The sequence below is a fragment of the Hyaena hyaena genome, unplaced genomic scaffold (assembly GCF_003009895.1).
Source record: "Hyaena hyaena isolate Hyena2069 unplaced genomic scaffold, ASM300989v1 scaffold_289, whole genome shotgun sequence".
Classification (NCBI taxonomy): Eukaryota; Metazoa; Chordata; class Mammalia; order Carnivora; family Hyaenidae; genus Hyaena; species Hyaena hyaena.
In genome coordinates this window covers 1,016,754-1,028,451 of record NW_024080920.1, presented here as the reverse complement: position 1 = coordinate 1,028,451, position 11,698 = coordinate 1,016,754, and the positions used below count along the sequence as shown (strand labels likewise).

The 11,698-nt window shown below is 44.9% G+C and overlaps 1 protein-coding gene across 1 annotated transcript in view; it reads left to right on the top strand.

Moving 5' to 3' along the window:
* Window positions 1-8,833: 8,833 nt before the first annotated feature.
* Window positions 8,834-11,698, top strand: part of UBE2R2 (ubiquitin conjugating enzyme E2 R2) — a 115,237-nt gene continuing 112,372 nt past the window's right edge. Inside the window, exon 1 of the mRNA XM_039247056.1 lies at window positions 8,834-9,611. Coding sequence (XP_039102987.1) covers window positions 9,435-9,611 — 177 coding nt within the window. The 5' untranslated portion in view covers window positions 8,834-9,434. The remainder of the gene's footprint in view (window positions 9,612-11,698) is intronic.

The following is an 11,698-nucleotide window of genomic DNA, read 5'->3' as shown; positions in this document are numbered from 1 at the left end:
AGAGACAGAGCACAAGCAGGGGAGGGCAGAGAGAGAGGGAGACGCAGAATCTGAAGCAAGCTCCAGGCTCTGAACTGTCTGCACAGAGCCCAACACCGAGCTTGAACTCACGAACCATCAAATCATGACCTGAGCCAAAGTCGAATGCTCAGATGACTGAATCATTCAGGTGCCCCAAGAACTTATATCATGTTCTTTCACATCTCAGAGACTTAAGCCAAGCTGTTTGCTCTGCCTGGAATACTTTTTCTTGACTTTTTCTCTCTTTCAATTCTCAGCATAAGTATCACCTCTTTACTTAGGCCTTCCCTGATCATCTAATTTGAAATCTGTTTTTCCTTATCTCATCATCCCATTTATTTCTTTTTAGGACTTTTTTTTTTTTTTTACAAATTTTTTATTGTTTATTAGCTGTCTCTTTTGTTCTTGACTGTGAATCCATGAAAACAAGGATCATGTCTACATGGCCAATGCCTAGCATACTGCAAATACTCAATAAGTGTTTGCTGAATGAATGAATGTGACCACTGTCAACCTTTCTAGCCTCTGACCATTGTTTCTGTTAAATTTTATGCCCCAGCCATATTGAACTACTTGGCATTTCCCTACTTATCTGGGTTTTTTGTCCTGGGCCTTCGAACTTGCTGTCCTTTTTGCTCAGTGTCTTGATTGTTTTTTCCCCAGCTTTACTGAGATATAACTGATGTATAACATTTTTTTAAAGATTGTTTTAGAGAGGCCTGGGTGGCTCAGTCAGTTAAGTGTCTGAATTTAGCTCAGGCCATGATCTCACAGTTCAAGCCCCATATCAGGCTCTGTCTGTTTGGAGTCTGCTTCAGATCTTGTGTCCCTCTCTCTGCCCCTCTACCACTTGCACTTGTGCTCTGTCTCTCAAAAATAAATAAAACATTAAAAATTACAAAGTAAAATCTATTTTTAAAAAAGGATTTTTTAGAGTTTATTTATTTATTTTTGAGAGAGAGAAAGCGCAGGTTAGGGAGAGGCAGAGAGAATCCCAAGGAGGCTCCCAAATCAGTGTGGATCCCAATGCAGGGCTCGAACCTGTTAACCATGAATGAGATCATGGCCTGAGCCAAAGCTTAACCGATAGAGCCACTCAGACACCCCTAGCTGTTGTATAATATTAAGCATAAGATATGCAATGTGATAATTTGTCACATGTATATGTTGCAAAATGATTACCACAATGTTAGTTAACATATTTGACACATCCTTCATCGCACATAATTACCACTTGTTGTTATGGTAAGAACAAATAAGATCTATTCTCTTAGTGACTTTCAAGTACACAATACAGTATTGTTAACTATAGTCACCGTGCTATACATTAGATCTCCAGAACTTATTCCTCTCTTTTTATTTTTTAAAAAAATTTTATTTATTTAAAAAAATAATGTTTTATTTATTTTTGAGAGACAGACAGAGACAGCATGAGCAGGGTAGGGTCAGAGAGAGTGGGAGACACAGAATCAGAAGCAGGCTCCTGGCTCTGAGCTAGCTGACAGCACAGAGCCTGACATGGGGCTCAAACCCACTAACCGTGAGATCATGACCTGGGCTAAAGTCGGAGGCTTAACCGACTGAGCCACCAAGGCGCCCTTATTCTTCTTCTTTTTTTTTTTTTTAAAGTTTATTTATTTTGAGAGAGAGAGTGAGCACAGGGGAGGGAAAGAGAGAGAGGGAGAGAGAGAGAATCCCAAGCAGCTCCACAACACACGGAGCCCAATTTTACGAACCGTGAGATCATGACCCGAGCTGAAATCAAGAGTTATACTTAACTAACTGAGCCACCCAGGTGTCCCAGAACTTATTCCTCTTATAACTGGTAACTAGTATCCTTTAACCAGTATCTCCCCATTTTCCCCTATCCCTATCCCCTGGTAACCATAATCTACTCTCTGTTTCTATAAATTTGGCTTTTCTAGATTCCACATATAAGTGAGATCATGCAGTATTTGTCTTTCTCTGACTTATTTCACATAGCATCATGCTCACAATGTTCATCAATATTGTTACAAATGGCAGGATTGCCTGCTTTATGGCTTTATTTATATACAAATTTTAAAGTTTATTTATTTATTTTGAAAGAGACGAAGACAGTGCAAGTTGGGGAGGAGCAGAAGGCGGGGGGAGGGACAGAGAATCCCAACAGTCTTTGCACTGCCAGTGCCCAATGTGGAGCTCAAATCACGAAACTGTGAGATCATGACCTGAGCCGAAGCCAAAAGTCAGATGTTTAACTGACTGAGGCACCCAGGTGCTCCTGGCTGAAGAACGTTTTGATTGCTAAGGAAGGTTTCCTGGAGGAGATGGGTCTTGAAGCATAATTTGAATTTGGATTGACTGAGAAGATGAAGCAGCACCAATGAAGTCTAGTAAGCCCTGAGGAAGATCAGAAAGCTGACAGATAAGTCAACCACTCGTTCTACATTGGATGGCACTTAAGAAATGGCATGCCCTGGGGCACTTGGGTGGCTCAGTCAGTTAAGCACCCAACTTCGCCTCAGGTCCTGATCTCACGGTTCGTGGGTTCGAGCCCCGCGTCGGGCTCTGTGCTGACAGGTAGCTCAGGGCCTAGAGCCTGCTTCTGATTCTGTGTCTCCCTCTTTCTCTGACCCTCCCCTCCTCACGCTGTCTCTCTCTCTCTCTCTCAGAAATAAATAAAACATTAAAAAATTTAAAAAAAGAAAGAAAGAAATGGCATGTCCTGTGCTCAGTGTCAAGGATAAAGAGATAAGTAAGACATGATGATCACAAGCCAGAAACCTGGGGTAATGTTCTTGCCTTCATAGTTTATAGGCTGGTCCCTCTATTCTTTTTTTTTTTTTTTTTTTTTTAGATCCCAGCTTTGACCTTTATTTAAGAGACCAGATGGATTGCCCCAAGATCCAGGTGTCAGCCCTGAGGCCAAGCAAGCCTGGAAAGCCACATCCTGCCCTACTTCACCCTGAGCTGCAGCCTCAGCCCCAGTATCCTGCTTGCTACCAGCAAGCAGAGGCACAGGTGTGGGGAGGGAGCCCTAGGAGTTTGCTATTGAGTCATTAAAACAAACAGACAACAAACAAAAACACCCAAAACTATTGATTTGGGGCTTTTTCTTAACCTCCCCCCGCACACACAACAAATACACTAAGGTTCTAAGTTCCCTGTGACAGGTGGGCTTGGGGGTGGTGGGGGGAACCAGCGTGACCCCCCCTTCCCCCACAGCAGCATAACTTGTGTATAGCCCATCATCTGGGGCAAAGAGTGGGCACAAGGAGGTTATTGGCTCTTGTGTTCATTTAAATATAATCTCATAGAGATTTATTCTGCCCCTGCCCTGCCTCCATTTATAATTGCATTCACCCCTGAGGTGCCTGGCTGGCTCTGATGGTAGACCATGTAACTCTTGAATCCTACCCTGGGTATAGAGATCGGTTAAAAATAAAATATTTAAAAACAAACTGCACTCACCGTCCCAAAAGAATAATACGAACAAAAAAATAAAATTGCATTCACCCCAACATTTTCAGCTTTAGGCCCTAATTTAGTCACCTACATTAGTACTTACCAAAACTTGCAGTATAATTTGTCTAGTAATTACTGATTTTTGTCTGATTCAATCTCAGCCACTAGAATGTAACCTCCATGAGGGCATAACTAAATCATTAAATCACTTCCATCTCATCCACTATTGTAACTTTGGCATTTAGCATAGGGCTTGTCACATAGTCGCATAGCAGGCAATCAATAAATATTTATTGAATGAATAACTTACTCTTAAGAGCACCTCAGAGGCTGGGACAAAATGTAAACAAATAATTGCAGTATAGCATTGGAGGCGATGTGATATGTGTGGATTGTTATGGGCACATTAGAATAGGAATATTACAGTGCTTTGGTTAGGAGTAGTCATGTTTAAGTGGGATGGCCAAGGTTCAAATCCAGGTTCTGTCATTTACTCACTGGGTTACCTTGGGTAACTTTTTTTTTTTTTTTAGTTTATTTATTTATTTTGAAAGAAAGAGCTCGTGCAAAGGAGAGGGGCGAGAAACAGAGAGGGAGAGAAAGAATCCTAAGCAGGCTCCTGTGCTGTTAGTGCCAAGCTCGACACAGGGCTCCATCTCACGTTTCACAGGATCATGACCTGAGCCCAAATCAAGACTCGGACACTTAACTGACTGAGCCACAAGGTGTCCTATCTTGGGTAACTTTCTTAACCTTTCTAACTTTTATTATTTTCAGGAAAATAGATGTTCTAGTATGGACGTTATGTTTTTCAAGAGAATTAAATAGGATACTACATATAAAAAGTCTGTTACAGACTGATGCACAGCAAATGTTAGCTATTATTATTAAGGGAAGATTGTGGCCCCTAAGAACACTATTGGACTTAACATGCGTTAACATATGCAGAATGAAAAAAATGTTGGTCCCCTAAAGAGTCATTATTTAAGGTCAGAATTGACCTCTCTAAAGCTAATACCCCTAACTCTCATTTATCTTCCAAGATTTCTATACCTTTTCCCTTTGGAAGAAAGAATCTGTTCAGAAGAGCCCTGGTTGAGGAGCACCAGGTGATGCCACACAGACGGAGGATGTGTCCTGTTTTCTTCACCACCAGAGGGCACCACTAGTCAAGTCAATCTACCTGTCATTATAAAAACACTTAGAAAACTCTAGGAAGCTGCCATTCATTCTTCTGATAAATATGAATACTTACAACGTGCCAAACATTGTAGTGGTTTGTATATTTAAAAAAAAGAGCTTGCATAAACAAGACTCGTCACACTTGTGGAATCTATAATCTTGCGCACCTACTATGTGTCTAAGAGTTCCAATTAGACATGGGGGTGGAGGGTGGGGTTCAATTTGTTTTTGCTGATTGTCTTCCTGCCCTTGGCTGTAAGCCCATGAGAACAATTACTTACTGTCTTCTTTGTGTCAGACAATGTGCTGGTTGCTGTGGATCCAGGCATGAATAAGACACAGTTGCAAACTACTAATAAACAATGTCTTACCTGCTAGTATAAAAAGGCATGAGACAAATTCTGTGGAATTAAGAGTTCTTTGGAACCCATAATAGAGAACCCTAAGTACATACTTCATTAATACACTAGGATACAAGCTTCCTACACAGATATATGTTTATTAGCCACCTATCTTAGGGCCATAGTCATTGTAGATCTTTAGTATGAGTTTATGAGTTTGTTTGAACCCAGGGAGAATCTTCTCGTCTGAGTGTCAATTTTATGTTCCAGTGGGTTAGGCTAGGGATCTACCATCTTCTGGGTCAGGGTGGGACTGTGATGAGTTTATGTGGGTGAAATGCTTTGAAGATGAACTTTCTGCCTATTTGTCTACTCACATCCTTGTTATTAAAGGTGTCAACATCATCTCCTATGTTTCCAGGTCAGCAATCTTCTTGTCCCTAAATTGAATGGTAGAGGAAGGGAAGTCAGAACTAGTTACAGCATCATTTTTGGAGAAGAAGATGTATTGACTAAGACATTCGCCCTCCTCTGAAGTGAGGCCTATTTCCAGTGGAGTTTGGTTGCAAGACCTAGAAAGCAGAGTTAGGAGCTAGGGAAAGATTCTTTAAAATACTGAGAACTCATCTCTGAAGAAAAAGAAAAACAGTAAAAATAAAGATGCTCCTTCATTATGGATTCTGCAAAGTGATTTCCTTTTTTTAAAATTTTTAAATGTTTTAAATTTATTTCTGAGAGAGAGCGAGCGAGCAGGGGAGGGTCAGAGGGAGGGAGACACAGAATCTAAAACAGGCTCCAGGCTCTGAGCTAGCTGTCAGCACAGAGACTGATGTGGGGCTCAAACCCACCAACCGCGAGATCATGACCTGAGACGAAGCCGGACACTCAACTGACGGAGCCACCCAGGCGCCCCAAAGTGACTTCCTTTTAAAGAGTAGGGTATATGGGGCACCTGGGTAGCTTAGTCGGTTAAGCGTCCGACTTTCGCTTAGGTCATGATCTCGCGGTTCGTGGGTTCGAGCCCCGCGTCGGGCTCTGTGCTGACTGCCAGCTCAGAGCCTGGAGCCTGTTTCAGTCTGTGACTCTCTCTCTCTCTGACCCTCCCCTGCTCATGTCTCTCTCTCTCTCTCTCTCTCCTAGAACTAAAAAAAAAAAAAAAAAAAAAAAAAAAAAAAAAAAAAAAAAAAAAAAAAAAAAAAAAAAAAAGAGTATAGAAAGTAGGTAAAAAGGGTTACTTCATAGTGGAGAGACCTGACACACTACCTCAGCCAGGTGATTGATGTCAAGATCAACACTGATAAATCATGTGGATAGTATGTGCCCTGATATGACATGATAAAAGTCATTTTACCTTTGTGATCTTCACCCCAAAAACCTATAACCCCAGTTTAATAATGAGAAAAATGTCACAAATCCTAGTTGAGGGACATTTTACAACATACTTGACTGGCACTCTTCAAAACCTTCATCATCAAAAATTAGGAAAGTCTGAAAAACTGCACAAAGGAAGCCTAACAAAACATAAAAACTAAATACAGTGTGGTATCTTGGAACAGAAAATGGACATTATGTAAAAATTAAGGAAATGTGAGTAAAAACTTTAGTAATAATATATCAATATTGGTTTATTAGTTATAATGAATGTACCATATCATGTAAAATGTTATTAAGGGAAATTGGGATGTCAGGTATATGGTACCTCTCTGTAACACCTTCTCAATTTTTCTATAAATCTAAAACTGTAAAAAATTGTTTATTAAAAAATCAAGGTGCCTGGTTGTCTCAGTCAGTGGTGTGTATGACTCTTGATCTTGGGAGTTGTGAGTTCAGCTCCACCTTGGGTGCAGAGATTACTTAAAAATAAAATCTATTTATTTATTGATATTTATTTTTAAGAGAGAGAGAGTATGAGTGCAAGAGGCGCAGAGAGAAAGAACCCCAAGTGTACAGAGAGAGAGAGTGTGTGTGTGTGTGTGTGCGGAGCCTCGAGTGGGGCTTAAGCTCATCCAAGGCAGGGCTCTGAGATTATGAGTTGAGCTGAAGTCAGTCGCTTAATCAACTGAGCTACCCAGGTGCCCCCAAAATAAAATCTTTCTTAAAAATGAAGGAGGGGTGGCACCTGGATGGCCCAGTCAGTTGAGCATTGGACTCTTGATTTTGGCTCAGGTCATGATCCTGGGGTTGTGGGATTGAGTCCTGCATTGGGCTCTGTGTTGAGCATGGAGCCTGCTTGAGAATCTCTCTCCTTAAACAAATAAATAAATTGATTAATTTAAAAATGGAGGGGATGGTAGCCAGAATACAGCTATGCCTTAGTATTTATTTTTTTTAAAGTTCCTATTTATGGATCATTTACCATATGCTAGTAATGCTGTATATAGATGATCTCATTTAATATTTACGATTTTTAAGTTAGGTGTAATTAAGCCTCTATTACAGAAGCTGATGAATAAGGAATGGATAATGTAAATGTTTGGAACTTAAGATCTTTTCAATCTCAAAATTCTAAATGTATGGAACTCACATAGTATCCTGACTTTTCTAGGAAATGTTTCAGCAGTTCTCACAGGACAGGCCTTCCCAAGAGAAATAGGTATTCTAAATCACGGGGATTTAAGACTGTCTCCACATCTCACTTCAGTTATAATTATCTTAAAAGTCCTCCATTTCCAGGTTGGACCTTCAAGCTGAAAGGATCTGTAGGGGGGTCAAGATCAAAGTTCAACTACAGTATTTCTTTCTTTTTAAAAAAAATGTTTTATTTATTTTTTTGAGAGAGAGAGAGAGAGAGAGAGAGAGAGAGAGAGACAGCGTGAGCAGAGGAGCGTCAGAGATAGAGGGAGACACAGAATCCGAAACAAGCTCCAGGCTCTGAGCTAGCTGTCAGCACAGAGCCCGACGCGGGGCTCAAACCCACGAACCGTGAAATCATGACCTGAGCCCAAGCCGGCCACCCAACGACTGAGCCACCCAGGCGCCCCTCTCTTTTAAGACTTTATTTTTAAGTAATCTCTAAATCCAAGGTGGGGCTGGAACCCACAACCCTAAGATGAAGAGTTGCATGCTCCACTGAGCCAGCCAAGCAGGACAGAATTTCATTTTACAAATAATTGAGAGAGAGCCAGAGCACTTGCCCCAAATCACAGAGAAGGGCCAGGAACCCAGGTTTCGTCTGGGTCATTATTTCTCTCCTTATTTCCCACAACTTCCTCTTTGTAGTTAAGAGAAGTAGAAGCTGGCCTATCTGCCTTCCCCATTTCTCGGATGGGAATAGACTCCCCCCGTGACACACTGTCCTCCTAGGACACACTAGCTTAAGGGCCCTGCAAAATATATGCCGGGACACTTGTTCCTACCCATAAATCCCATAAACTCAGCACCTTCTTGTCAAGCACCTACTGAGTGCAGGGACGGCGGACTTTGTGTCATGGGGAGGGGCCTGCAGAGGAACAGAGTTCGTCGGAGGATGGCTGCGAAGCCTGTGGATACACAGAAGGAGACGAAGGGAAGGCGCTTGGCAGTTCTAGGACCAGTGGTCCCTTCCCGGGAGCTCCTCGGGAACCGCGGCGCCGAGCCGCACAACAGTCATTTTGGGGCCAAGGGCATCCCCTGTGGCTACCCTCCGCCCCCACAGCCGCTTAGCCCTTTAAGGGCGGGGGACACGCGTTCGCGTCACAAAGCGCCGCCACCGCGCCTGGTGGCGGAGAGGAGGCGGGGAAGGGAGAGGAGGAGGAGGGAGAGCAGGGCGGGGGAGGGAGGGGCGTGCGCACGCGCGTCGGGCCGCCCGCCGCCGAGAGCCGCCCTCCCTCCCGGCGCGCGCCCCTCCTCCCTCTCACCCTCCCTCCTTCTTCTCGGCTCCGTAGCTCCCGCGGCGCGAGGCGCTCTAGCTCATCTCCACCTCCTCCGTCGTCGCCCCTCCCCCGCGCAGCCGCCGCCGCCGCCGTCGTCGCCGTCGCCGCCGCGAGACCCCCGCGCGCCGCGCTCGCCCCCGCCCTTCGGCCCCGCGCGCCCTTCGGCCCCAGCAGCCCCTGAGGAGAACGAGAGGGCGAGCGAGCGCGGCGCTCCCGGGCCGGCTCGGCCCCCTCCCCTCACCATCGCAGGCCCTTTGCCGCCCTCCTCCGCTTCCACCTCCTCTCCCCCCCCCCGCCAAGTTGAGGCCCCCCCCGGGGGGGGGAGGCCCGGGACCGGGAGCGAATTCCCCTAACTCCCTCAGCCCCTCCCCCCACCTGGCCCGAGTGTGAGGAAAAGGGCCTGGTCCGGCCCGCGTCGTGTGTGAGGAGGACCCGGGCCGGCCCACGGGCCGTCTGGGGCCTGGTCCGGCCCGCCGGGTGTGTGAAGACAGGAGCCCGGTGCGGCCCGGGCGAGGACGAGCGGAGGGGAGGGGCCTGGTCCGGCCCGGCCGGTGCGAGAGGACTGGGGCTCCGGCCCGGCGCCGCCGCCGTGATGGCCCAGCAGCAGATGACCAGCTCGCAGAAGGCCCTGATGCTCGAGCTGAAATCCCTGCAGGAGGAGCCGGTGGAGGGCTTCCGGATCACCCTGGTGGATGAGTCCGACCTCTACAACTGGGAGGTTGCCATCTTCGGACCCCCCAACACCCTCTACGAAGGCGGCTACTTCAAGGTACCCCCACCCCTCCCAGCCCTCACTTCCTCAGGCCGAGGCCTCAGCTCCCTGCTGCTTGCGGGGCCAAGAGTGCGAGCGCGGGTGTGTAGAGGGGGCTCCTCACCTCGGCAGCCCCCCTCCCCCCATTCGTGGAAGCAGGAAGGCCTTGCTCACCAAGTGCCTTTTCTTTGTCATGGGGGCGGGGGCGGGCGGCCAGACTGCACCGGGAAATAGGAAAACCTCTCTGGCTAGGGTAGTGGCTACCGGCGGAGGAGGGCTGTCTTTGTTTTGTTTCCCCAGCTGAGGGTGTGTGGGAAGAAAGGTGGTCTTTCCTTTCTCGGCTCCCCATCAGAACCTTCCCCGCGCCGGCTGGAACTGCCCCAGAGGGCAAAGTGACCTGCACTTACTGGATTGGACCTTTCTTTTTTGGGGGGTGGGGGAAGGGTATTAGTCTGTCATTCCTGAAGCTGTCTAGTGACCTGACACTTTGGGGATTAGATGGGCTTCCTGCGCTGTTGGTAGTTACAACTTTGCATTCCAGTGGGCGGTAATGAATAGGACCCTAGGGGTGGTAAACAAGGGTGCGTTTTCTGGCCTTTATCTGACTTGAGGGAACGCTGATTTAGCCCCCTTTCTGTTCTCTTTTCTCTGTTGACTTCAGTGGTGTTTCAAATGCCCTTTGTCCTCACCCTGCCACCAACTTTACTAGCTTCCCCCCCCTTCCCCCGCCATGTAGAAATATCTGTAGACAGTGGAACGTGTACCGGAGATTGATAGTTTCCCACTTTAGGAAGACAAAATTGAAACGTTTTGCTCAGGTGGTTAGCTTTAGCAAATGGGGTGGTCTCAGATGAAAAGTATCATCTGAGGTAAGATGGTTTCACTGAGTAGGACTGTTCCATAGCCACCCATGATTTTAGAACAGTGGTTATTTTCATTCCACTGTATCATTGTTTTTTATCCCAACGTAAATAACTTGAAGATACGGAGAATTTTTTGTTTTTATTTTTATCATTTTGTAGGAATGATCACAGATTGAAGGTGGAATGTTTCAAATGGTGGAGGCAGAGACAGGAAATTAGTGTTAAGGAATCCATTTAATTTTATTTCCAAAATTAAGTAAAATAGAGCAGTGAGTCAGTCTTGGTTTGTTTTGAAGGGAGGGGCTATCTTGGCATAAGTTTTAAACGAGTATCTTAGTCATGTAGTTATGATGTACATTTTTAGGACCAGCCAATTACTTTTGTTTTTCTATCCTTCTAAAGGTAGAAACTTAAGTGTCAGCTTTGAAATTGGGTCAACTTTGTAGAAAATGTGAAGAATTGACAGGGGGATGTTTAATATTCATGCCTGTGATGGTGAATACCTAGTAAAAGTACATTTTTACAGCAGTGCCCTTACCAACTATATGCTTAATCTTTTGTGGTCACCCTACAGTGATATTTTTTAGATGCATATATTAATGTACAAGTTATTAGTGACAAATTGGGGAAGGTATTGCTGCGTCTGCTCGCCAAATTTAGTGACATACAGTTTAATTTCCATAAAGTGTCATTGTTTGGGATAATTGATAGTCAAGGTGAGTGGGTACTAATTAGAATAATCTCTGTCTAAAAAAAAAACCCCAACTCTATGTGAAAGGAAATAATGGGTTGCAAATTGTAGTGTTTTTGCTGAAGGAACAGGAAAAGCACTGTGGAGAATCCTCTCAGTCTGAAAGAGGTAGTTTGGGGAGCGGTTTCCCTACTGTAGCATACATTGATTTCAGTTAAATGCTTTGTAATTTCAGTCCTATTTAGAAAGAATGCTTGAATTTCATTGTATACGTTAGATTTCTTAATCTTCTATTGTGATGTATTAAAATGTATGAAAATTCTTAGACAAGTTTTATGTTTTAGTCTTCTTAAAAAATTTATTTATTTATTTTAATGTTTTATTTATCTCTGAGAGAGAGAGAGAGAGAGCGTGAGCAGGGGAGGGTCAGAGAGAGGGAGACGTGGAATCCGAAGCCGACTCCAGGCTATGAGCTAGCTGTCAGCACAGAGCCCGACGCGGGTCTCGAACCCACGAACTGTGAGATCATGACCTGAGCCGAAGTCACATAA